The sequence below is a fragment of the Haliotis asinina genome, chromosome 6 (assembly GCF_037392515.1).
Source record: "Haliotis asinina isolate JCU_RB_2024 chromosome 6, JCU_Hal_asi_v2, whole genome shotgun sequence".
Classification (NCBI taxonomy): Eukaryota; Metazoa; Mollusca; class Gastropoda; order Lepetellida; family Haliotidae; genus Haliotis; species Haliotis asinina.
The window spans coordinates 16,679,827-16,704,889 of record NC_090285.1 but is presented as its reverse complement, the minus strand read 5'-3'; the positions used below and the strand labels follow the sequence as shown (position 1 = coordinate 16,704,889).

Genomic DNA, 25,063 nt, shown 5'->3' with positions numbered 1-25,063 from the left:
AAGTTTATGAAGGTTACAGAGAGTATGGTCTTGAATCCCATGTGGAATCAAACATGAAAAGTACTAAAATCTGTCTTTACCGGTAACTGAGGAAGTGTAATCCTAAATAGAACATAGGCTTCCTCTGGCCAGTTTCTGGAAGGCATCATGTATTCAAAGTTTGCTATTGTAGCCATTAGTGGATGAGTCTTGTGACAAAATAAGCTAGAAAGCAGGAAATATCAACAATGATTTATGAAGTCAACAAATGCAAATATGAACAATAGTCTTCATGTTTTGACAAACCACAAAGAAATTGTAGACAGGGTATTAGTAAGTACCAGTACTCATCATAGATGTTTCATATTTAAATCATTAAAAATTGTGTAAATCAATTTATCAGGCTGGGGAATCCAAATCTTTATCTCACTCTATTACAAACAAAACATAAAGCACACTGGGTGCTCATAACAACAACAGTTTTGCAATAACCATGACATGTATGTCATGACTTAAAGATAATAATGGATTCATCTTTACATTATGTAGTGATGTAAACAAATCATCCCACAAGTGTATAATCAAATGATCAATGTTGGCGGGTAGGTTCAAGCATTTAGCCAACCTGTACAAAGCAACCAAATTAAAAATGATGCAAAAATTAATCTTCAGGACCAAATCCAAATACTGAGTCTAAATCAAACCAGGCTATATCATCTTTTTCGCCCTTCTTGGTTTTTTGGTACAGCCTTTCCCTAGGGGATTCTTTGAAAAACTTTGTGGTATTCTTGGAAGGAGTGTGTCTGACATGAGCTGGTTGTTTGTTTACCTGCATCTGAAACTGAACATTCATTGGTATCGTTAATGTATACAAGAGTTAGGTTACATGTAGAACTATAAACATTAAGCATGCAGTAAACATAAATACAAATGAAACATGGAATCACAAACTGGGTTTGTATCAACAATGGACAAGACTTATCATAATGTTAACATAAATATAAATATGCCTACTGAACTAATATTTTGAAAGCAGCAGGACACTTTTGTAAAATTGTTTTACAATATCATATAGTTTGAACTTACTGCCAATAACTGCTGCAATTATGTATTTATCCCCTTTTAGATGTCTCTTTATAAGCATTTTCCTTTTCCTAATATTGGATTCTTGATAACCTATTACAATGATTGGCAATGACCTCATCTCAGCTATACCCCTGTACTGCTTCATCTGAGTAACAGCCTTTACAAATGTCACATAAAGGAAACAAAATCATACCAGCAGACAACCTTGAAGATGGCCTGAAAGTTTTCATGGGCAGCAAATTCGTTTTTGTATGATGTACATAAGTTCAGATGTAGTACCTTTTGTGTATTTTCCCTTCTGCCAATCAATTCTCCATATTGGTCTGGAAAGAGTTCTCTAAATTTCTCCCTCTCTTCATGCATGGCACATTTTGATACCTGCAATGTATTTAATTTAATGTTCATTTGTTTTCACTTTTATTTAGTTTGACACCCAACACCATTCTTACAACTCAAAGCCAGTCTATAGCAAAATGGTCAAAAGTATATGGAGCTCCCTCAAGTAGATGCAGATTCAAGTTGTGATGCCATGAAGATTGATCATTACATGAATAACAGCCATTGAGTTTGAGCTGACATTGTCATTGTTATCAGGTCAGCACATAACAATGACAAGAATAAAGAATGAGAAGTTTCATCCAGGTTGATCTGCATTAATGGAAAAACAACAATTCTAACATATCTGACAGAGTGTGATGATTTATTTGGTTATGAGGGGTGACTGTTCTTTAACACTACTGTTTGCAATATGACCAAATCATCATACAACATATCCAGTACAATATGTCTTAGAATAACCATATGTAAAAGGATATTCAACAACTAAATGCGTAAGAGGGAGAACACCTGCATATAGCATGTGTTATCAGTTCCCTTATCCTTTTGCACATACACCAAACTATTTGAAATGCCAGGTTATCATGTCATACAGGACCACCTCAGGAACATTTATCGAATACCTAAGCACTTTATTTTACCCTTGATCAAAAGTACTTTTTATTGGTTTATGTTATACTTCTATCTGTTCTGCTACATGATTGGAGATATGTAATATGTATAGAATAACATAAATGGTACTGTCTCAAAACCTATTAATTTTTCACTGAAAAAAACAATATGAGACTTGATGTAAGGTTTTAGTTTTAATTCAACACATTTTTCACTGTCACCACAGTTAAACTTCTGTACAGAACATGTGGCTACATGGATTCTTTTATAATTGTTAAAATTCAGATGATATTGGATAACATGCCCAGTTGTGTTTAACTAATGATTCAGTTAGTTACTGTATAATATTGGACAAAGGAGCTGTAGTTTATGAAACTTTACCTCTCTTTTCTCCTTGGGCTTAACAGGTGGACCTCGCGGGATTCTAACAAGAGGTGTTTTCTGTGTTGTCTCAATTTTCATCTCAGGTGTTGCTGCCTTTGGAGATAGTTTCACTTTAGGTGATGGGCGGATCAAGACTGGTGTAGTTATGGTATTTTTCATCTGCCTTACATCAATATTCTCCAGCTACAAGAAGTAACAATAATACTGCACCATACCACATCCATAATCAATGTAACATATATGCTGGACCATGATGGAATCTAACGTATAATAATAGCTTCATTGGATTCTTTTTAACAATTACATACTTAATACCATTATTTTTAACCAAGAGGTAGTTGTTCAACAATTAGCAGAACATTTACACCAAGAAAGTCAGAAGGGAACGAAATATGATATGGCATTACTTGAATTAGATGTAATGAGTCAACTGTAATTTCCAGCATCATGTATCTCTGCTATAGTAAAGATTTATGATATCAGTCTAGAATTGAGATTGAAGGAAAGGGGGATTACCTCAACACAAGCAACTCGTGTCATGTATTATTAGAGACAAGACTGACCGATGCTACTAGATTACCATTCATGCTTATGACCGGAATTTGAGCTCTGATCAATGTGAGGATATCCAGTTTAGATTACAAATACCTCAACCTCCATCAATTCTGTCGAAGAATCTGAGTCTGATGCCGAGTGGTTTCCTGAATCATCATGTGACACAAAGGCAACCTTCCTCCTCTTTGATACTGAATTCACATTCCGCAAAATACTTCTCTGTGGAGTCTTCAGTGCACTTTGAGGTGTCCTTGTTTGTGGGCTATTGGGTGAGCTGTCTCGCTTTGACACTTGTGGTGTTGTTGCCTAAAGAACAAACCAGTATAGCTGATCTGGCCATAAACTTAATCTCAGCCAAAGAAAACAGATAATGTTTCATATGAAAGGTTAGTGGAAATAAGATTTTGATGGTTCAGCTTTATATGTCATGTAATTCTAAGTGGATAATGTATTAATAGTGCAGGGGTATCCATTTATTGAGAATTTAGGAGCATGGTCAAAGTGCAAAGGCCATTAAACATATGTTCTGAATCCCGCCAAATTGCAACATGTATATTTGATATCTGTGTTTATACAGCACTTGGAAAATGAGTAACAGGTAAAAATACCAACAGGAGGGTTTACGATTGCTGCAGGTGATGACATTGGGCTTGTCTGTGTAAGAGCACTTGATGTACGCTTCTTCTGTCTGGACTGCTTCATGGTCCTTATCTCGTCCTGCAGCTGAGATATTTTAGTCTCCTGTAAGAGAAGGGAGTTTATATCATGGTTATAAATACATATACCAGTAATCTGAATACATATACAAGTACCAGTAATATGAACATGTAAACATGTAATATTGCAACGATATAAGTTGTTCACTGGTTATGAGGGGAACATGGGTTGATGTACATTTGTTGTTTGTTTCTGTTCGATCAGCCCCAAGGGCAAGGGGAACATATTGAGGGTCCATCAACCCATGGACCCTGAAGAGCCAGTGAACACCGTATTTGTCTTCCCAAACACCTCAATCTTAATTCTGAACTGTTTGAAGCATGTGTATAGTACACTTCACCATCCTGTGCAAATCAAACGAATTGAAACCTTGCTGTTTTTTTCCGCAGGTATTGTCCTAGTAAAATCACTGGTGTAATTCCACTTCTTAATATTCACAGGGACTGCATTTGAACGTTTTGTCAAAATCTATTTATTGGAATGCAAGGCAAATCTCTGTGTAGCCATCGATAAAATTGCAGACAACATGAGAAAAACAAACTTAAGAGTTATGTCCCTTCCATCGATTTGCATTTGGAAGACATCAGTAATTTCCATGCATTAATAGTATGTGTGATTCAAAGTCATTCGCAATAAAGAAGTACTATCATGAAATGAGTTCCAAATGAGTTGCCATTGTTAGTAGGGTACACTGCAATGTACCTCACTTGTAACTCTTTTACATTGAAAATAATAGAAGAGCGCTTAGCTCATTTATGTGTGAGGTAAGATGATAATAAATGTACCTTTGATGGAATACATCTGAGACAAATCAAGTCTGTTCCATAAATGTCATGTTGCAAACTCTTATGATAAACAAGTAAGTCAGCACACTCAAACCAAAATCAGACAAATAAACATCTCTGGATTACAGGATTTAATCAACAAGTCAGAACTTAGCTGTCAAATCAAAATTTCCCTTACCTTCTAGGGCTGCAACAAATACACTATGTGGCGAATATATGTATTACGAATATTTGGTAACGAATAGGAATAATTATTCATGAATACAATTTTGTAGTTAAGTGATTGCTGCACAATATGGAACCCCCATGTTGACTGTTAATTTGTCATAGTAATATACTAATAACCAATGATCTCACATGACACTCAAATTTGGTATGTAATAGACTAATAGTTATAGTCCATAGTACCATATGTAGCCATTGCAAACAAACATTGCTTGCAGTACTGCAAGGCTAGTACATGTTCCATTCCTGCATATCTCACTTTGAAAAAGGATGCAAGGGCTCAAGTAAAACATGCTCCATTCAAAATGTAAATAGTCATTTATATTCAGTTTTGATACCACAAATAACGAATTGAATTCATGGAGGGCTGTAGTTTGATTCACCAAATATGCAAGTGTACCGTAACAGCCTTATTACCTTCTGTCCAAATTTCTTTTCCATGTTCTCCGTTTTCTTCCTTTGTTGTGACAATTGAGACAAAATTTCATTCTGTGAATGGAATAAAATTGTCAGCGGCTCATTATAAGCAGAAAGATGATAGCTTTGTCTTAAATTTATATCCATCAATTCTTTGACCAATTTCTTTGTCTTTGTAACTCATCTGGAGATAAAAAAATGTTTTGATCACCTTCTCAGATATTTCCTTGTCCAAATTTATTTTTATTTCTTCTAGTTCTTTCTTCATCTCTCCACATTGCTCATCATTTTGCTGAAATATTTTCATTTGAGTAATTATTACAGTGAAAGGTTAGATATGCAAAGTTTTTCATGACACTGCAATCTAAAAGATTCCACAAACAAAATTTAAGTTTTTCAAGAGGGAGGCTTCTCAATAATACACTGAATATCAGAAATGAGACAAAAATGAGCAAGCAAAATAAAAAGATAAAAACCATTAATGTTTACTAAGGTAAGCAATGTGTGCAAGTTTATTTGAAAATGTCAGATGTTCAATTTTCTCTTAATATCACACATTCAGTGAACTTAAAGTTCTATCATCCAAATTAATACACCTTAAACAACAGTTTTCAAAAAAACAATATTATGTTCCAAGTGAGACCAAATCAATTAATCTGAAAGAACTGATAAATGTAACGCTTAAACAGTAGTATAATTATTGTCACTGCTGTTAAAAAAACTCATGAGATTACTACAGCTACAATTTGTTTGGCAAGTAAACAGATGAATTCTTATCATATCTGAGAACCAATCAAAGCATCTTAATTTATTGTTTTATGATACATACTGAAAGGCATTTCTGTTGCAGTATTGTCTAAATCAGTAATCATGGTAATTATCATTAACAATGTCCATTATGATTCATGTCATAATATATCAAGCACAAGGAAAACATTCAAGTGTCAGTGAGGAAAAGAGAGAAAACACCTGTTTCAAAGACGTGAACTGATCAGATTTTGATCGTAACAGTTCAAGCTCTTTTTCCTTCTGCTGGACAATCTTGCCATTTTCTTGTTTGTACTTTTCCATGGTAGCCATCATCTGTGAAAGCTGGAATTCACATCGCTCCTCTGCGTCTTTTTTCTCCATTAAACTACTCTCTAGTTTGACTTTCATATCTTCCATCTGCAAAACATTTTGTAAGCTGTTAAATGAATGAGCCACATGCAATGTCCAGTAGATCCAACAAACACAACTACAATAAGCAACATGTTTTACATTGTGTTTCTTCAGCATACTTGAACTAACTTGAAGAAAATACATGTCTCTTTGCTTGTAACTAATAACACACTTCCAGAAGGAAATATTTTTTTATATGTTTCCAAGGTGTTCCTTAAGTGACTTATTTTAACAGTGCTACTCACACATTATTACAAGGAATTTCAAACCATAATAATTGATCATGAACATTGTTTCATCCACCTTTAATAAATACTTCTTGACCTGTTTTGAAAACAAACAGGCTCTTCTTATTATAAGGAGTACCATGGCATATTTCTGATAAAAGTGTTGAATAAGTCAGATCCCCATCGATAATTTTACCTTTGTTATAACCATAGTTTGTTTTATGCATTGGATACAGAGCAAGTGTCCTGACAAAAGAAACAGTTATATACATCAGTTCATCAGAAGAGTGTATGTTACACTGTAGTTTACTGTATTCAAGTATCAGAGGCATGGAATTATGATTATTATGATAATAGCGAATCATGGGCAAGGAATTATTATTGTGGTTATAATATTTAGATCTAGGAATGATGTTATTAATAATAAGTGATCAAGGGGTACTAATAGTATATTTAGAATGGGAAATAATAGATAAAGGCCAGTGAGGTAGAAAACATATACAATGCAGGAGAGGTAGGTAATCGGCTGTGGAGGAAATAAGCATGAAAGTAGGTCGTTAGAACTTAGTGGGGGCAAGGCGAGATGACTCATAGGTTAGGAAAAAGGATAGGGACGGTGCTATCAAGATGGAGCAACTTGTCCGGGGACCTCGGCAGCAGTTCGTAGTATTCCACGGGACATATATGGTTAGGAGGTAGATACTTTGGGTTTCTTGGAATCCACCTCACAGCTTTACAAATATGGTATTGGGAGTACGGAATAAGGATGGGGGAGTGAAAAAGTATGCAGGGTTAGGGGTTTTTGACCAATGGGCAAAAAGAAGAGGGCGTTGGCTGTGACGTAGGGACCCAGCTTTAAGCGGTAGCAAAGCCTAGGGTCGGGAGTCTGGTGCGCTCCCACTCTTGGTGTTTGGTCACAAGGAATCGTCGGAAGAACTATCTTAAAAGGCACCAGCATTTGGCTTAAGACGGAAGCTTTGCGGCTGAAGTCTTATAGAGTGACCATAGAGTGGGTTGTCCAGCATCACTGTTCCAAATAAACTATTGAACGAAGATCATCGTCTTGTGGTTGCTGGAGGAACTACGGTAAAGCTCCAAGGGCCCCCGGGTACTGACATTGTACCTCTCGCACATCCCCTATCGTCAGGACCGAAGTACGGGGGTATACCGTAGTTCGGGTAAGGGCCCGTCCATCGCAGGTACGGAATTCGACCAGGTAAACGTCACCTATCTGGCAGCTAACAGACCTGATTCCACACACCTTGGAGACATGGTGGAGATGGGGGGTAACTTCCCAGAATTGTGAGTACAGACATTCAGAGAAAAAGTGCTGTGCAGCGGGTGCACACACAGCAATTTGCATTGAGCAGAGTGACGTTTTGCTGCTTAAACTGTTGAGAGGCGTAGAGAGCGGTGCAGCGGGTGCACACACGGCAATTTGCATTAGGCAGAGCGACTTTTGGCTGCTTAAACTGTTGAGAGGCGTAAAGTGCAGTGCAGCGGGTGCACACACGGCAAATCACATTAAGCAGAGCGACGTTTGGCTGCTTAAACTGTTGAGAGGCGTAAAGTGCTGTGCAGCGGGTGCACACACGGCAAATCACATTAAGCAGAGTGACGTTTGGCTGCTTAAACTGTTGAGAGGCGTAAAGTGCTGTGCAGCGGGTGCACACACGGCAACTTGCATTAAGCAGAGTGACGCTTGGCTGCTTAAATTGTAAACACTAGTAAATTCAGGTGCAAACGGGGACGTTGGGACTGTCCGAGGAAGGGCAACACCACCAACGCAACTGGTCAAGGGAGAGGGCCGCAGCTACTGAGGAAGGCAGGAGGACGACACCAGATCACAGGAACCACAGGAGGACCGGACAGTACAGAACAGTGGGACGCCAAGGAAGCACTACTCCGAACTTTATGTGACTATGAACTTATAGGAAAGTGACAGAAACTGTTGTGAGACGTTTAGACTACCGGTATATCAAATAGTGCGCATTCGGCAGGATTGAGCACACCTAGGTAAGCCAATTTCGCCTTTGCTATATACTTGTAAAAGAACGAGATCTTTGAGATAATCATGCCTCTAACCCCTAACGGTAGCGGAAATCCATCTCTGTACGTCCTGTCAATCACCAATGCCTGTCTCCTGTAGTTACATCTTCCAATTGGTCTACTTTATTTGCTTCCCCACTTCCGAGTAGTAAGACCGTCCCATCTGACTTCGAGAGCCCTGCCGCTATTGTTGACACCACACCGGTCATGTCCTCTTGCACTACGACCACAACATCTAGTAACGCCAGTCCCAATCGCCCCCCAATGCCAGTCGAATGGTCACCCTTCTCGTCTCCAATGGCCGGTCCCCAATTATTACACACGGATATCTTCAGTACACCAGTGACCCACACAGCTGCAGTGGTTCAAGGTGGCCCCGCCCCACCCACGTATCAGTCTAGTATGGCCACGACAAATGGCACCAGTGCGCAGTCCGTCCCCACAGTAAACCCAGCTCAATCATTTACCCGAGCCGTCTCCTTATCTGCAGTACCAATGAGCCATTTTGATGGTAGGGACCCGCTTGCAGCTGAAGGTTGGTTAAGAAAGTTTGAGCGATACTGTAAGGTGCATGGTTATACAGATGAGGAAAAGAAGGAACTATTCCCTTTATATCTGTCCTCGCAGGCCTCACACTGGTTTGACGGGACTTTGGCCAAGGACCAGTGTTCCTGGCCAGCCTTGAAGAAAACTTTCCTGCAGCGTTATGCTCCAAATTCTATTGTCATGTTAAAGAGAGCAAATGACCTCATAGACAGGAAACAAAAACCATCCGCACCCTTCGCTGACTTCTTACAGGCGGTCAGGCATCAGGCAGCCTTGATCGGCCGGAACAATGATGATTTTGTCAGGGATCTCGTTCTTAGAAACGCATGCCAGAATGTCAAACGCTTTGTATTAACTAGGCCACACACTACCCTCGCCGAAGTTGTACAGAGTGCAGAAATTGCTGATGCTACTGGGTCCCCTGAGGACGAATCTAAAGTCATGCAGGCCATCCACCTATTGAGCGAACAGGTGGATGAACTTACAACTCATACCAAACAGCCTCCACTACAACCAGTAAATGTAGTTGATTTGAGTCAGTACTTACACCATCAAACACAGCAGAACACTCACATGCTCCCAGAGCCATCGACAGCAAATCCACAGCCAACCATGTACAGTCCACAGTTCACACCTACACATACACAACAAATGCCCTATCGCCCGCAGAACAACAACCAGAACACCGGGAGAAGTACAAATAGTCGCAATGTCCGTTTTGCCCCATTGGGAAACTACGCCAATAAACCGGGAAATTCTTATGGTATTCGAAATCCATTACAGGACAGACGCCCGTTCACATGTAAGGGTTGTGGTATGTTTCACTTCCACCCCCGTGAATGTAGAGCCAGACTGATTACTTGCTACCGGTGCAATCAACAAGGTCATATAGCTCGGTGGTGTCAAGTCCGCCAACCCACCGCATGACTACACAGAGACTGGGGGAGAGCCCATAACCAAAACACACAGTATCTCGGGCATAACGAAATCCCATTCCCAACTCATTCCTCGCAACGTTTAGACAGCCCGACATACCAAAGTACAACCAGTTCGTCCAAACCCCAACCAGGCAATAAGCCCCCAGCCATGGTGCCGGCACGTGTAGACCACACTCCAATCCCGGATTCCTCTCCTTTCGCCCCTGCCCCATCAGCCGTCTTATCACTCAGCCATCAAACCTTGGGGCGACCCATTACAGAGCCCCCGGGCACCCCTCCTCCGCAAATGAAACATGACCAGGACAGGTTGCCGGCCGAAATGGGAAACCGTACTCCCCCCGAACCCCCTCCGCCCGTAGACGAACCTCTCAGTACCGTATCTGACCAGCACTACACGGCGGCTACACATGGTACAGCCGACCCACAAGCAACTTATGTTACGGAACCTCGGAGTTCCCCTCTCCCGGTACAAGTACGCTCTCCCTCTCCCCCACCGATCGTGGTGCCATCACTTCACACCATCAATAGTGTACACTTAGCAAACAGCATGATACCAGTATCCATTAGGGCTCAGGAGTTGCGTGCATTGGTTGACACAGGTGCATCCACATCGTGCCTTAATTCACAACGTTACAACCAAGTAGGGATGCAAGGATCTTTTCCGTTACTGTCAGCTCCACGTGTTAAACTCACGGGAGCAGATGGAACCACTCTCACGGTCATTGGGGTGGTCACATTGCCTGTATTGATAGCTCACTTGAAATTATCCCAAACATTTTACGTAGTTGACGGGTTACAACAAGACGTCATACTGGGATTAGACTTTTTGACCGACCATGCAGCATCGATTGATTTCACAAAAGGCCAATTAGTATTACAGCAGGGGCTCACCGCCACACCATTTCTCACACCGTATACCACCACACCGGCTCGGACACCACACTCACTGTCTATCCCTCCCCGCGCGGAAGCATGCTTCTCAGTACTACTCGACTCTGACACAACTGGTCACACGGGGCTACTGAAACCTTCACCAAAGCTTGCACAATTATATTCAGTCATTGGTTGTCATTGCTTGGTATCAGTTGACAACAATTCTGCACCATTCCAAGTTCTCAATCCCACGGACACTCATGTACACATTACAAAAGGGACTGAAGTTGCCCACTTTGAAACTCTGCAAGGTGATTTTGATATGGGAATGCAAATAACTGACGGGTACTCGTTAGCGCCACCTATGCATGCCGACGTCGAGGGACTGGACTCAACCATCAACCATCCCGTCGTCCCCACTGATGTGATGTCACCTGTCCCTCTGTCATCTGTCCCTTATCCGTCTGTCACCAGCCAGGATCTGTCACCTAGTTCAGATGTCAACCACTGTGCCGTCGCCACTGATGTGTTGTCACCTGTTCCTAGCTCAACTGTCCCCAAGCCGCCTGTCACCAGCCAGGATCTGTCACCGAGGTCGGATGTCAACCATGTTGCAGTCACCACTGATGTGATGTCACCTGTCCCTCTGTCAACTGTCCCCAAGCCGCCTGTCCTCGGCCAGGATCTGTCACCGAGGTCGGATGTCAACCATCCCGTCGTCACCACTGATGTGATGTCACCTGTCCCTCTGTCATCTGTCCCTAATCCGTCTGTCACCAGCCAGGATATGTCCCCGAGGTCAGATGTCAACCATCTCGCCGTCACCACTGATGCGATGTCACCTGTCTCTCTGTCATCTGTCCCCAAGCTGCCTGTCACCAACCAGGATCTGTCACCGAGGTCGGATGTCAACCATCGCGCCGTCGCCTCTGAGTTGGTGTCAACTGTCCCTATGTCAACTGTCCCCGAGCCGTCTGTCACCAGTGAGGACCTGTTACCACAGACGGACGCTTTCAATCCGGTCGCCACCCCTGTGGGGATGTCACCTGTCCCCAAGCCAACTGTCCCCAAGGCGCCTACTACAGAGGCGGATCTGTCACCAGGGTCAAGTGGTGTCATGTCACATGTCACCCATGAGGGACTGCCACCCAGCCCAGATGTCACCAGGTCCCCTGACCACAGGGATGACCTGTCACCATCGGTGTCACCATCCCCGGGACCCAACCCCTCACCACTGAACAGACTACTACAAGAGGATCTCACCACTCAGGATGAATATCGGCGCCAGGCCGCGGACTTAGACATTGACTTAACTAACTCTCACCTCACCCCCCGGGAACAAGATGCTTTTCTGTTGTTGATTGGCTGTCATAGGGACGTATTTGCAAAGGACATCACGGAGCTTGGACGAACTCACCTCTTTGAGTGTCACATCGACACTGGAACACATCAACCACTGCGTCAACGACCTTACCCTGTCAATCCAAACCAACGAGAGGAACTTAGTAAACATCTACAACAAATGTTGGATAATGATATCATCGAACCATCCTTCTCTCCCTGGGCTGCTCCAGTACTCCTAGTGATTTTGCGTGGACTTCCGCCGGTTGAACCGTATCACGACCGTTGAACATTGGCCTCTGGTGAATATCGATCAATCGCTGATGTCCTTAGGCACCAGTCACGCCTGCTATTACACAAGCCTGGATCTTATGTCAGGATATCACCCATGGCCGAGGATAGCAAGGAAAAGACGGCCTTCATCGTCCAGGGGGAGGGCACATACCAATTTAAGGTCATGCCCTTCGGCCTTGTCAATGCCCCAAGCTGTTTTTCCTTCATTATATCATCCTTGTTTTCCTCCATGTCGTGGAGATCGGTCCTTAGCTATTTGGATGACCTCCTCATTTACTCCAAAACGTTTGAAGATCATCTGACGCACCTGGAGGCAGTCTTTGACAAACTCCGCACAGCGAATTTACGACTGAAGCCCTCCAAGTGTCATTTTGCCCTCTCCACTATTCACTACCTGGGGCATGTGATTTCAAAAGAGGGTGTCGCAATGGATCCGGAGAAAGTCGACAGTGTGGTTACATACCCTCAACCCACATGCACCAAAGAGCTTCATTCCTTCTTGGGGTTGGCAGGATATTACAGAAAGTTCATCAAGGGTTATGCTGATATTGTCGAGCCTTTACACTGTCTGCTACGGAAGGATACCCCTTATGTTTGGAGGACTACCGCAGAACAGGCGTTCACAACCCTGAAGTCAGCACTCACGTCTGCCCCTATCCTAGCATACCCAGACTTCACTAAACCCTTCATCTTATCGTGTGATGCGTCGGAACAATGTGTAGGCTTTGTGCTATCTCAGAAGGGGGAGGATGGCAAAGAACACCCGATTTCCTTTGCAGGGAAAAGTTTATCCCCAACACAAAAGAAGTACTCCATTACGGAAAAGGAATGCCTGGCTATCGTGTTGGGCCTGAAACACTTTCACCCATTCTTGGCCGATAGCCACTGTACAGTTGTCACTGACCATGCAGCTCTTCAGTATTTGAACACCATTAAAGACGCCACGGGCCGGCTCGGTCATTGGAGTATACTGCTATCTCAATATGACCTGCACATCACTTATGTTCCCGGAGCCAAGAACGGCAATGCCGACGCCCTCAGCAGACGACCTTACCCCCCTAGAGAGGATAATGAACAGGAGGAACTAGTAGGGATTGATACGATCAGCCACACCATATCAACAGTTGACCGGGAGGTTACTCAGGCCACAGAGCAGGAGTCATCCGCTCCAAGTAAAGGTACACACAAACTACAGTACCCAGAGGGAATACCTCCGGATAGACTACGCGACCTACAACTCGGAGACCCCTCCTTCCGAGACATTATGAACTACATGGAAACAGGGACACTACCCAAGGATGACCAAACCGCTCGGCGCATAATACTGGAGGCGGCCGATTACGAATTGGATGAGGGACTTCTCATTCACTTCTACACTCCCAGGGATCGCACGGAACTACCAATGCGGACATATAGACAGATTTGTATCCCTGCGCCACTTCGACAAGATATTATGAGGGCATATCACGACCATCTCCTTGCTGCACACCCCGGGGTAGATCGATGCTACGCCGCCATGCGGCTCAAGTATTATTGGAAGGGGATGTACAACTTCGTCAAAATGTGGGTTGCCACATGTACACAATGCCAGGTGGCAAAACGCGACTTCCACTATCGCCCTGCGCCACTTAAACCCTTGCAGCTCGTTGACGTGTTTGACCATTGGTCCATTGACTTGTTAGGCAAGTTTACAACTACCAGCGAGGGGTACCAGTATGTTCTAGTCTGTGTGGACTCCGCTTCAAGATGGTGTGAAGCCTTTCCCCTTAAGACAAAGACAGCTAAGGAAGTCGCAACAGCGTTCTATGATGGCATAATCACCCGACACTCGGATAATGGAGGGGAATTCATTTCTCGCCTACTTACGGAACTCTGCACACTGCTGGATGTTAAGCGGCTACGGACCTCCCCATTTCACCCCCAGACTAATGCCACCGTGGAGCGAATGAACAGTGTTATTTCCCAAGCTATCCGGGTTTATTGTGATGATGCCAGGGAAGCCTGGCCACATCTCCTTCCAAGCATAATGGCGGGATATAGACTGAGCCCAGCTATCAATTCTACTGGCTACTCACCATACTTCATGGTCTATGGACGGGAACCCAGGCTTCCTATTGACAATATCCTACAACCACTCCCAGATGGCCTTCCATCCACAGTCAGAACAGACCTGCGCCAACTCCTAGACAATTTGGAGATTGCTTGAAATATTGCACAAGCCAATGTTAAAACAGCACAAGAGGCCTATAAGGCCAGATATGACCTCAAAGCGCAGGAACCCAGCTTTACAGTGGGACAGAAAGTATGGCTAAAGAAAGGCACCTTGCAGCCCCATGTCTCACGGAAACTTCAGAGGGCTTACACGGGTCCATTCTACATCGTCTTCGCTTATGAAACCCCCAACTATCTCCTACGTCGCTGTGGGACACACAGACCACTTCGGGCCCCTGTCCATGCTAACCGTCTCAAGCCATACCTGGGACCGGAAAACCGGCCACGTGACCTACCCCTGCCAGGCCCCACGGACACGCAAATAACGGAGACGGTGGACACTGATACGGGGGAAGAGTGGGATTCTGATGATGACATCCCACTGTCGGTCCTGCGCAGAAAAATCCAGACAGAAACTCGACCACCCTTGGTACCCCCGTGCCACGATCTTACTAAAGACGAACCTGTCGTAGAGAAAATTTTGCAGTCATGACGTATGAGAGGAATCAGACACTACAAGGTGAAATATGCAGGTGAAACCCGGAGCCGCTGGGTATCACACACGGTGCTTCCCGACATACTCATGGAGGATTTCCATGCCAGCCGAACATGGAACATGAAAACCCGACTCAGGACCAAACGGGAACAAAACCAGTCACCGGGACAGCAACATTCTAACACATCAACCACCCCACAAACCTAGGGGCACACGTCTGACACGTAGGCACTGACACTCATTACATTCACGCACAGATCACACATCAGTCGGAATTCACATTACATGGCACGCATACCTATCCTGATTAACTGGTAAGAGGCGGGCGCTCATCCCTAGAATTACACAATTAATCATCGGTTGAACGCGAATATACTTGTCGCACGAGATAGGTATCGGCCTGTCATGGAGGTTGTTTATACGGAGATCTATATTTTTCTACTGGGCCTGTTGAGGCGGATTCTTGTCAGACGAGACACGGGTAGCCGACGAATGGCGAACGCATGGCGAATGAGGCGTGTACTGCCCTGTTTAGGCTGTCCCTCGAAATATGCTATATATATACATATATTTATTTTTATAATGGTCGGTTGAAGTACAGTCTGCCCCGTAAGAGAGATATATCGCCTGATGCTGGCGGATTCTTGTCGGACGAAACATATAGTAGCCTAGGGATGGCAGACTCTGGTTAGATCAGATATAGTTATACGTGCCATAGTTTATTGAGAAATTCTTGTCTGACGAGAGCGACATATTGAGAGATTCTTGTCTGACGAGAGCGACATATTGAGAGATTCTTGTCTGACGAGAGCAACATATTGAGAGATTCTTGTCTGACGAGAGCGACCTATTGAGAGATTCTTGTCCGACGGAGCGACATATTGAAATATTCTTGTCTGACGAGAGCGTTATATTGAAAGTTGCTTGCATGACGGGACCAATTAAATAGTTCACCACGGGGGTGAACTTAGCCTGTAAAGAGAATCTTGTCCGACGAAATGGTAAGGGGAAACCATGTTGTCCGTCAATACACGTGTTGCTCAATCATAATACACCAGTGTCAGGGGTGACGATTCTTGACTACTGGTTCGCGGTGTAGGGAAAGAGCGTGTAACAATAGGGTTGACATTTAGTATCCAGGTGAGGTTGCCGCTGTCAAGTGCACGTGACGGCGGCATACATCACCAGCCGTACTTCACAACGAACAACTGGGACCGCGCCTGCCTCTTGCGTCGTCATGCTGCCTATGCGCTTAGACATCACCTCACCCCAATTAAAACACCAACACCATACGGTCTTTGCACTGTCGTTGCCGTCTATACATCCACGCTGTCATTATCCCCGTATATTTATTTGTTCCCAGAAATGATGGTTCCCTGGCTGTTGGTGGTTATCCTGATAGGACTGTCCTGGAGTATATGGGAGGCCGAATGCATGGAGGATGACGACATCCAACGGCTGCATTTTGGGGTCTTGTTTAAAAATCTCGGGAGACTTAAGACGTACGATCAAAAGTGGGTGCACACTTTTGCTCTCACTTTACCAAACGCACTACCCACAGACCTATCCTTTCCCACGATGCGTTGCTTCCTTTAAGGGGGCCATCACCCAATGTAGGCAGGCTAGGGACGCCGCACAACAAATCCTGAATTATACACGCAACATACATAACGCCGCCACCACCCGCATACACGATACCCTGGACACACTTAGACACTTTATCCCGGAGGGGGAAGAGCCGGAAAGCCAGTCCCGCCAGCAACGAAGCTTGTTACCTTTTCTGGGAGACATTGCTAAGGGACTCGCGGGGGTCGCCACAGAAAGGGACTTGAAAGTCATTGCAGACCACGTGAGATTCTTGGCTGGGCAAGTACACATGCGGGACATCGCCTTTAATCTCACGAACCATGCTATGTCCTCCTTTATGTCTAAAACTAACTCCCGAATCGATAATCTGGTTAAGGTAGTGCAGATAAATCATGACCTAATAGTAAGTGCCTCGCAGAACACAATGCGCGAAGCTAACTGGTGTAAGCGATTATTCTCCCTCCTCCTACTCCTGTCTACACAGCAACTGCACCTCACTAGCCACTTAAATTCCCAATCACAAGACTTAATGCGTAGTACAGCCAAACTACTGAAAGGCCAACTGCCACAGGAACTTGTCCCCCTATCCACACTTCGGGTCGTCCTAAACCGTATCAATATACAACTCGCCTTCAATTACCCAGAGTTTGACTTGGTTTATCACGACCCCCGGGCATACTATACCTCGGGCCACGTACAAACTAGACGGAAGGGAAATATACTCTTCTTGTCCCTCTTGGTCCCCATTACACCAGCCAAGGACGATGTCACCCTCTATCGATCAACAACAGTCCCAGTCATGCTACACGAGGAGTCGAACGACACCACGATAGTTCGGAACCTGGCTCCCTATATGGCTATCTCCCGTAAAGATAAATGTTTCGTCCCGACCAATTACTACTGATACGGGTTTCGGAGGTTATCTACACGTGCCCAAATTCAACAAAAACACAGCCAGGTTGTAACTTTTGTATAGCACCTATTTATTGTTCCTGTTCGATTTAGGCCGAAGGTATGAGGCTCCCTCCCCGACTTACTGGTTGCCGACAAGCTAGCGATACGTCTTCCCTCAACTATACCTTAAACGTGGCCTTATTACGACATTTCTTTTCATCTCAAGACATTCTAAATCGGATACCGACGCTCATCGCAGACGAACCGGTACAATATAAAACGGCGCAATTCCGTTTGGCCAATGCGTCTTTCACTAAACTGATCCAAACAGATAAACAACTCAGCGTCAATCTCCATCATGCAGTCACTAAGGCCAAAGCGAACGAAATAATCTACACCGACCCCACTGACCCAGTATATATGAACGCACTAACCAACTCAGAGGGGAACACTGACTGGTTTGGTTTGGTGGCATATTCCACTTTCGCCATGTGGGGCGTCATGGCTGTTCTAGCGCTAATAATATTCTTCACCAACCGTCGCATTGCTGCCATCCAGTCACAGTTATTAATGCGCTCGGCCCTAGCCGCGACGACAGGGTTGTCAACGAGCATGACCACTACTAAGGGCCTTTTGATATGGACGCCACCGACTACCACGGGAGGACCCTCTACCACCCCAACTCTGTCGGTCGCCTCCATTTTTAAACCACTGTGGAACCTCGAAATGATAGTCCTCTTATTTGTGGTAATCCTTTTTCTTGCTCTGGCTATCTACTTTTATAAGGTCCAAACTGACGCCTCTACCACCCTCTTTTTAAGCTTTTCGTCCCCTCAGAGCAATGTTCGAATCAGTCTTTTACGGGCCGATGCCCCACCTACAGTCCTGGCACTATCTCAACCCCAATATATCCCAGAAAATGTGCAAATAAAGCACCGCTGGCTCACATCAGAAGTACACATTAAATGGCCCACAGACAATATATCGCTATGCAATACACTTACTGATACCCAAATATCGCTACCAGTGGTAGTAACCGTTCCGCGATATGTGGCCGGGTGTCTGTACCGCGTTCTACAAGGTAAATACCTATTGTTTTTGTATTTAGTGCAATTTCGCACAGCTTATCCGGTCACAGCCAGCCCGCCAATACCTCCTCGGGCTACCAGGGTTGACCAGTCCACTAACAGAATGCTGGGGGGACTCTATCCGTCTCTTAATGTTTAGGGGCTGTCACAGAGATACACGACGTTTGCGACGATTACATGACATTAACAAGCACCACAAAAACCGTTACAACAACATGTCGTAAAAACACAAAACCATCCAATCGGCTCCCATCACTACACGTCTTGGTAAGCAAGCGTATCTCACTCCTCACTACCATGCATACACACACCTACGACATGCACACATACCCTACACTACTTGGAGGAATACATGGCTGATCCTGGCCCGTGCTAGCTACGATAGTGAGGACGCCGGGAAACGTACCTTAGTGGAGGTTTTACCAGCAAAGCTGTGTCGGGTGTTATTGTTGGAATAACTACTACGCCCTTGCACGCCCGTGTTGTTGGTGAAATATTGTGAATTGCATTGGCCGCTGATCGTGACGAAATATCGTGGTTGGGTCTCAATTGTTCCCACAAGTCATAGGGTATTGCATTGGCCGCTGATCGTGACGCGATATCAATTGTCTCAATTGTTCTCACAAGTCATAGTGAATTGCATTGATCGCTGATCGTGGTTGAGTCTCAATTGATTCACACAAGCCAGCAATCCACTATTCCACAGTTCGGCAGGGGTGTTACCCCTGGAACTACCACTGTCACTAGGGCTTTAGAGAGGTGTTTACGTGTGGTTTGCGTAGATAGAGAGTATAATTATTCTCCTTAATTATCCAATTATTTCCCTTTGTTACATTATATTGTATACTTCAATTTGGTAACCCCTCAGAACCATTTACTGTATCATGGCTTCAGCAAACACCCACCGCGTGGTTGATATCCTCGACGACGCATTCACCCAAAGATCCCCGACAGTTAGTATTCCCTATAAAGTATGGGGTAAATTGTGTCGCCTCTCGCTTGTCCTTCAATGCCTGTTTTCGTACGTTTATAATATGGGGCACCCGCGGAATGCAACTATCCAACGAGCAGGCAGAAAATTAAAGAGAGGCGTCTTTTCATGGCAGCCAGCTATTTTGTTCACGCCCAGCCCCCCTGATTTGGCTGACAGGATAAGGGAGGCGCTATTCGTGGCCGCAAGGCCGTCACGCCTGGCCGCGAGGAACCCGTCCCATCAGAAAAACATAGATCAGGCATTGGATATCGGGGCGGCGGTACTCCTAATGTACGGCCTGTACTTTGATTTTCCTCTCCTCGTGGGCCTTGGCGTCAAAGCGGCAATTAGAGATAGAGACGTGACTATCTTGTTTCAGCTGACTACACTTCACACTGACATGGGTGCGGAACTTCGAGGTTACGCGGAAATACTTTGGCAGCTCCTACCTATTCCGAGGTCTAGGGTTTGGTCAGCCCTCTACCATATACAATCGGAGGAGGTAAGGGCTTTTGTGAATCAAGCGGCATCCCGCTTCCAATCTACTAGGACGGGATTCGTGTTCGCGGAGGAGACTCTGGGCTACTGTGCCCTTTGCACCCAGAGAATATTCCCAATCCGTGATGGCAGTAGGAAATCCTCGCCTGTAACCTTCTGTAAATGGTGTCGTCGTATTCAACACGCAGAGTGTGCGGCCACACTTCTGAAAATCACAGGGTGTGGATTCCGCCAGGTATCTCGCGGGGACATGGAACCAGGGGAGCACACATGCGTACGCCTGGATGTACCCCGAAACAACGGATTGGAAACCTACCTGGACAGGGGTCCGCCACTCTCCCGACTACCATGTTGGCTGGATACAAAACAGTGCCCCGATTGCAAAGTTCCATATGAGGGCTCGATCATTACGGTATCGGGCGCCATTCCGCCCATCCTGAAACAGCATCCGGTGTTGTTCCCACCCAGCAACTTTCTTGACTGGTATGACGTCATAACGTCAATACATTACTTCCGCCCACAAAGGGTTAAAATTGTCGATGAAGAGTCAGCTGTTTATTTGTATTTAGGAAGGCTGTCAGCATCACCCGACCTAACCGAAGGTCTCGTCGCAAAGATCAAGGGGTGGATGGCTCCGTATGTCATTGACCGGCTGACAACAAAATTAAAATTATTTAACCCCCCACAAAGTCAAGCCTTCTGGTACCGACTGTCATTTACACAAGTGTGGACAGATTTCGGGGACTGAGTGGGGGGCATCGGCAAATTAGGGACGCTGGGCCATCAATACAAAATAAGAGACACAAACCCCATAATCCGCCCACCCAACCGCTGCGTCGAGGGAAGCCCCGTTAAAAAAAAAAAAAAATATATATTTTGTTAACCTGACTGCAGTATTCTATATATATATATATGTATATAAATATATACCCATCATGACTTGTTGGTTTATACTATGTACCTATCTCCATGTATCAATTGTTAGTTTCTCATATTGTACCCTAAATTATTGTCTCGAATTAACCTGTATATATATCCGCTGTCATGTATACTGTTGTAACCTGTATTAGATGGTTGCGAACAATTAACTCCATGGTCACAACAAGAATAGGCAGAAAGCCAAACTAACAGGATCGCTGACAAAAGCCTGGGTCGCGGCGTCACAGTCCTTCAGAGTGTGGGGACACACTCTTCGGCAGAGGAGGGATCGTATCAGAGGCATGGAATTATGATTATTATGATAATAGCGAATCATGGGCGAGGAATTATTATTGTGGTTATAATATTTAGATCTAGGAATGATGTTATTAATAATAAGTGATCAAGGGGTACTAATAGTATATTTAGAATGGGAAATAATAGATAAAGGCCAGTGAGGTAGAAAACATATACAATGTAGGAGAGGTAGGTAATCGGCTGCGGAGGAAATAAGCATGAAAGTAGGTCATTAGAACTTAGTGGGGGCAAGGCGAGATGACTCATAGGTTAGGAAAAAGGATAGGGACGGTGCTATCAAGATGGAGCAACTTGTCCGGGGACCTCGGCAGCAGTTCGTAGTATTCCACGGGACATATATGGTTAGGAGGTAGATACTTTGGGTTTCTTGGAATCCACCTCACAGCTTTACAAATATGGTATTGGGGGTACGGAATAAGGATGGGGGAGTGAAAAAGTATGCAGGGTTAGGGGTTTTTGACCAATGGGCAAAAAGAAGAGGGCGTTGGCTGTGACGTAGGGACCCAGCTTTAAGCGGTAGCAAAGCCTAGGGTCGGGAGTCTGGTGCGCTCCCACTCTTGGTGTTTGGTCACAAGGAATCGTCGGAAGAACTATCTTAAAAGGCACCAGCATTTGGCTTAAGACGGAAGCTGAAGTCTTATAGAGTGACCATAGAGTGGGTTGTCCAGCATCACTGTTCCAAATAAACTATTGAACGAAGATCATCGTCTTGTGGTTGCTGGAGGAACTACGGTAAAGCTCCAAGGGCCCCCGGGTACTGACATTGTACCTCTCGCACATCCCCTATCGTCAGGACCTAAGTACGGGGGTATACCGTAGTTCGGGTAAGGGCCCGTCCATCGCAGGTACGGAATTCGACCAGGTAAACGTCACCTATCTGGCAGCTAACAGACCTGATTCCACACACCTTGGAGACGAGCATACAAACCACCAACAAATAATTTACATAACAAACCTAATGTAGAGGACTCTGTGTTTGGAGTCTTTGGACCTTTTCGATTTTTCTCAGCACTTAAAGATGAAATGCTAATGTAAATGAGAATGAGTGGCAAACAATATTCTAAATACTAAGCCTATGGTAAAAAAAACTTTCATATCAATGTTTCACTGGACACTTCAGATTTCATGATCATAAACACTGCTTAGTAGTTAGTACCTGTTTCACTGCCTGTTCTTCCCTCAACTTTGCCATCTTCAGATCATCATCTGATGTCATTAGTTTTGATTTCATGTCATCAAATTCAAGTTTTAATGTGTCCATTGCTTCCTGTAGTTTATCATACTCCCTTGATTTACATTCAGTACTCTTCGCTTGGGAAGTTAATTTTGACTTTAAGGCTTTGATCTGAAAGTAAACAAGTTGTTGATCATGCTTAGTGAATTGTTTTACTGGTAATATGACATATCCCACTTGTGTGCCTCACTGCCTGGCTGCCTGGTCTATTTTCAGACAGCCACCAGCCAGCTGGAATATTGCTGAGCGTGCAGTTTGGCAACAGAGAACAAGATGAGTGTTCACAGCAATGACCATCACTATCAAGGCACTAAACTGTGTTGGGATCTATTTTGCATCAAAATCCTGAAAAACTTCTTTCATAACATGGCCATTGAATACACAAGTTCATCAACATACACCAAAGAATGCATGTTTTAGTCACATGCACAGACATGGATGTACATTTACTAATGTGCTGCAAATAAATGACTGCAGCTGAAAATTTTAGGCATAGTAAGTTAAACATTTTGAAGACATATCACACATATGTAGGTACAAAGACTACCAAAGAAACTAAAACAAAACTAGTGTCTTCCAAAATCCAGTTTTGTATTGAAGCCTTGAAAGTGAAAAGATCTGTGAATCTGCCAAACCCCTGTATATTGGCGGTAGGTATACCACAGCAAGAAGAGTGATTACTTTGAAAATGAAATATTTTATTTTTTTCTTAAATGATTATGAACTTGTTATATTTACCTCTTTTTCCAGCTCTCTGATCTGCTTATTCTTTGTAATAATCTCTCCTTTTAAGTCTTTGTGTTTTCCTTCTAAACTTGACATTTGTTTTGTCTTTGACTGTATCTCCTTATCCAAATATTTATCCTGTAACAATGATATACATTGTTATGTGTTCAGGCCCTATTTGTATGAAATGAACAAAATGGTAAACTATACACACCACAGATCTGTCAACATACATACACTGTAATCATTAATCTACTTATACATCCTTGGACACTCACTGTATGGAACTAATGTTCTGAATAACATCGGAACAATGTAACTACAAACTGCTTCATAATCTAATATTTCAGAATTGATTTGAAAATATGGGCAAAAACTGTAAAGCACAAACATGTCTATCAGGTTTACCGAATAACAAACATCAAGAATAACAAATGACAGAGACAAATTAGCCTGCTTACCTGTTCTGATTTTTCATCTCTCAAAGTGTCAATGACGTCTTGCAGTTCTTTTGTTTTCTGTGACAGTTGTTCATTTTCCTCCCTCAAGATAATCATAATGACAAAGATATATAATGATGTGATATTTGCAGACAAATTAAATTTAACATAGGCATCTGCATGAGTCTAACTTCGATAATTATTCAACATGTACCTCTCGACATCATAGCTATAAGGTACAGTGACATCCCTGGACTCACTAAACCTTTGCTGAACCTGTAAAATCAGATATGATCAAAGAGCAAAAGAAAAAACTTATTGTATAAATTCCTATGAGAATATGATCAACATGGTCAGTATGTTGTTCATGACAGGCAGGTTGCCTCCTTGTTTCTCAAACTTGCTATGGGTGTTATTACATACAAAAATGAGTGTACTTATTACATGGGTAGAGAGTGTTGCCAGATTTTGCTTAGCATGTTTATATACCCACTGACTTCCTGTGATATTAGGGCGGTGGGGTTGTCTTGTGGTTAAAATGTTCACTTTTCAAACCAAAGACCTGGGTATGATTTCCCACATGGGTAAAATATGTGAGGTCCATTTTTGATGTCCCCTGCCATTATATTTACTGGAAAATTGCACAAAATGGTGTAAAAATAAACTCACTCGGTCACTCACTCACTCACTTCTATACCTGTATGTGTGTTACTGTTCATGCATGAGAGATGGTCCCTCGTCCTTTTTCTCTGATTACAGTTAACCAAAATTATTCATCAATTTCCAGGATGCAAATGTTTAATTGTTCAAAAATTGGTACAGGGTACATTTCAAGTCTTTGGATGTTTATGTATGCCCTTTCAAATTTTAGTGAGCAAAGAAGTATGAACAACACTGACAACAGTTGAAAAATGATGGCGAAAACAAATCACTGAAGAGCTTGGTAAAGACTGTTTCAGAAATAACCATCCGCAAAGACTTACTTTATATGGGTCAGACTTTCATTTAACTTCCTACAATCATCCTGTGTTTTCCTAAGGTCCTTCTGTTGCATCTGTCCAAACACAACAAACAAGCAAACAGAACTCATTTCAAGGGCTATGCAAACTACCAAAAAGCATCATGAACCAACCCACAAAACAAGTGTAGATGTAA

The 25,063-nt window shown here is 43.6% G+C and overlaps 1 protein-coding gene across 1 annotated transcript in view; it reads right to left on the bottom strand.

The window, feature by feature from the left end:
- Nucleotides 1-389: 389 nt before the first annotated feature.
- The window catches only part of LOC137287291 (synaptonemal complex protein 1-like), a 48,688-nt gene continuing 24,014 nt past the window's right edge, over nucleotides 390-25,063 (bottom strand). The window contains exons 20-31 of the mRNA XM_067819528.1: nucleotides 24,892-24,962; nucleotides 23,930-24,011; nucleotides 23,481-23,606; nucleotides 22,665-22,853; nucleotides 6,066-6,263; nucleotides 5,308-5,388; nucleotides 5,097-5,168; nucleotides 3,565-3,693; nucleotides 3,046-3,258; nucleotides 2,395-2,580; nucleotides 1,345-1,443; nucleotides 390-820 (exon numbers count right to left, since the gene is read on the bottom strand). Coding sequence (XP_067675629.1) covers nucleotides 641-820; nucleotides 1,345-1,443; nucleotides 2,395-2,580; nucleotides 3,046-3,258; nucleotides 3,565-3,693; nucleotides 5,097-5,168; nucleotides 5,308-5,388; nucleotides 6,066-6,263; nucleotides 22,665-22,853; nucleotides 23,481-23,606; nucleotides 23,930-24,011; nucleotides 24,892-24,962 — 1,626 coding nt within the window. The 3' untranslated portion in view covers nucleotides 390-640. The remainder of the gene's footprint in view (nucleotides 821-1,344; nucleotides 1,444-2,394; nucleotides 2,581-3,045; nucleotides 3,259-3,564; nucleotides 3,694-5,096; nucleotides 5,169-5,307; nucleotides 5,389-6,065; nucleotides 6,264-22,664; nucleotides 22,854-23,480; nucleotides 23,607-23,929; nucleotides 24,012-24,891; nucleotides 24,963-25,063) is intronic.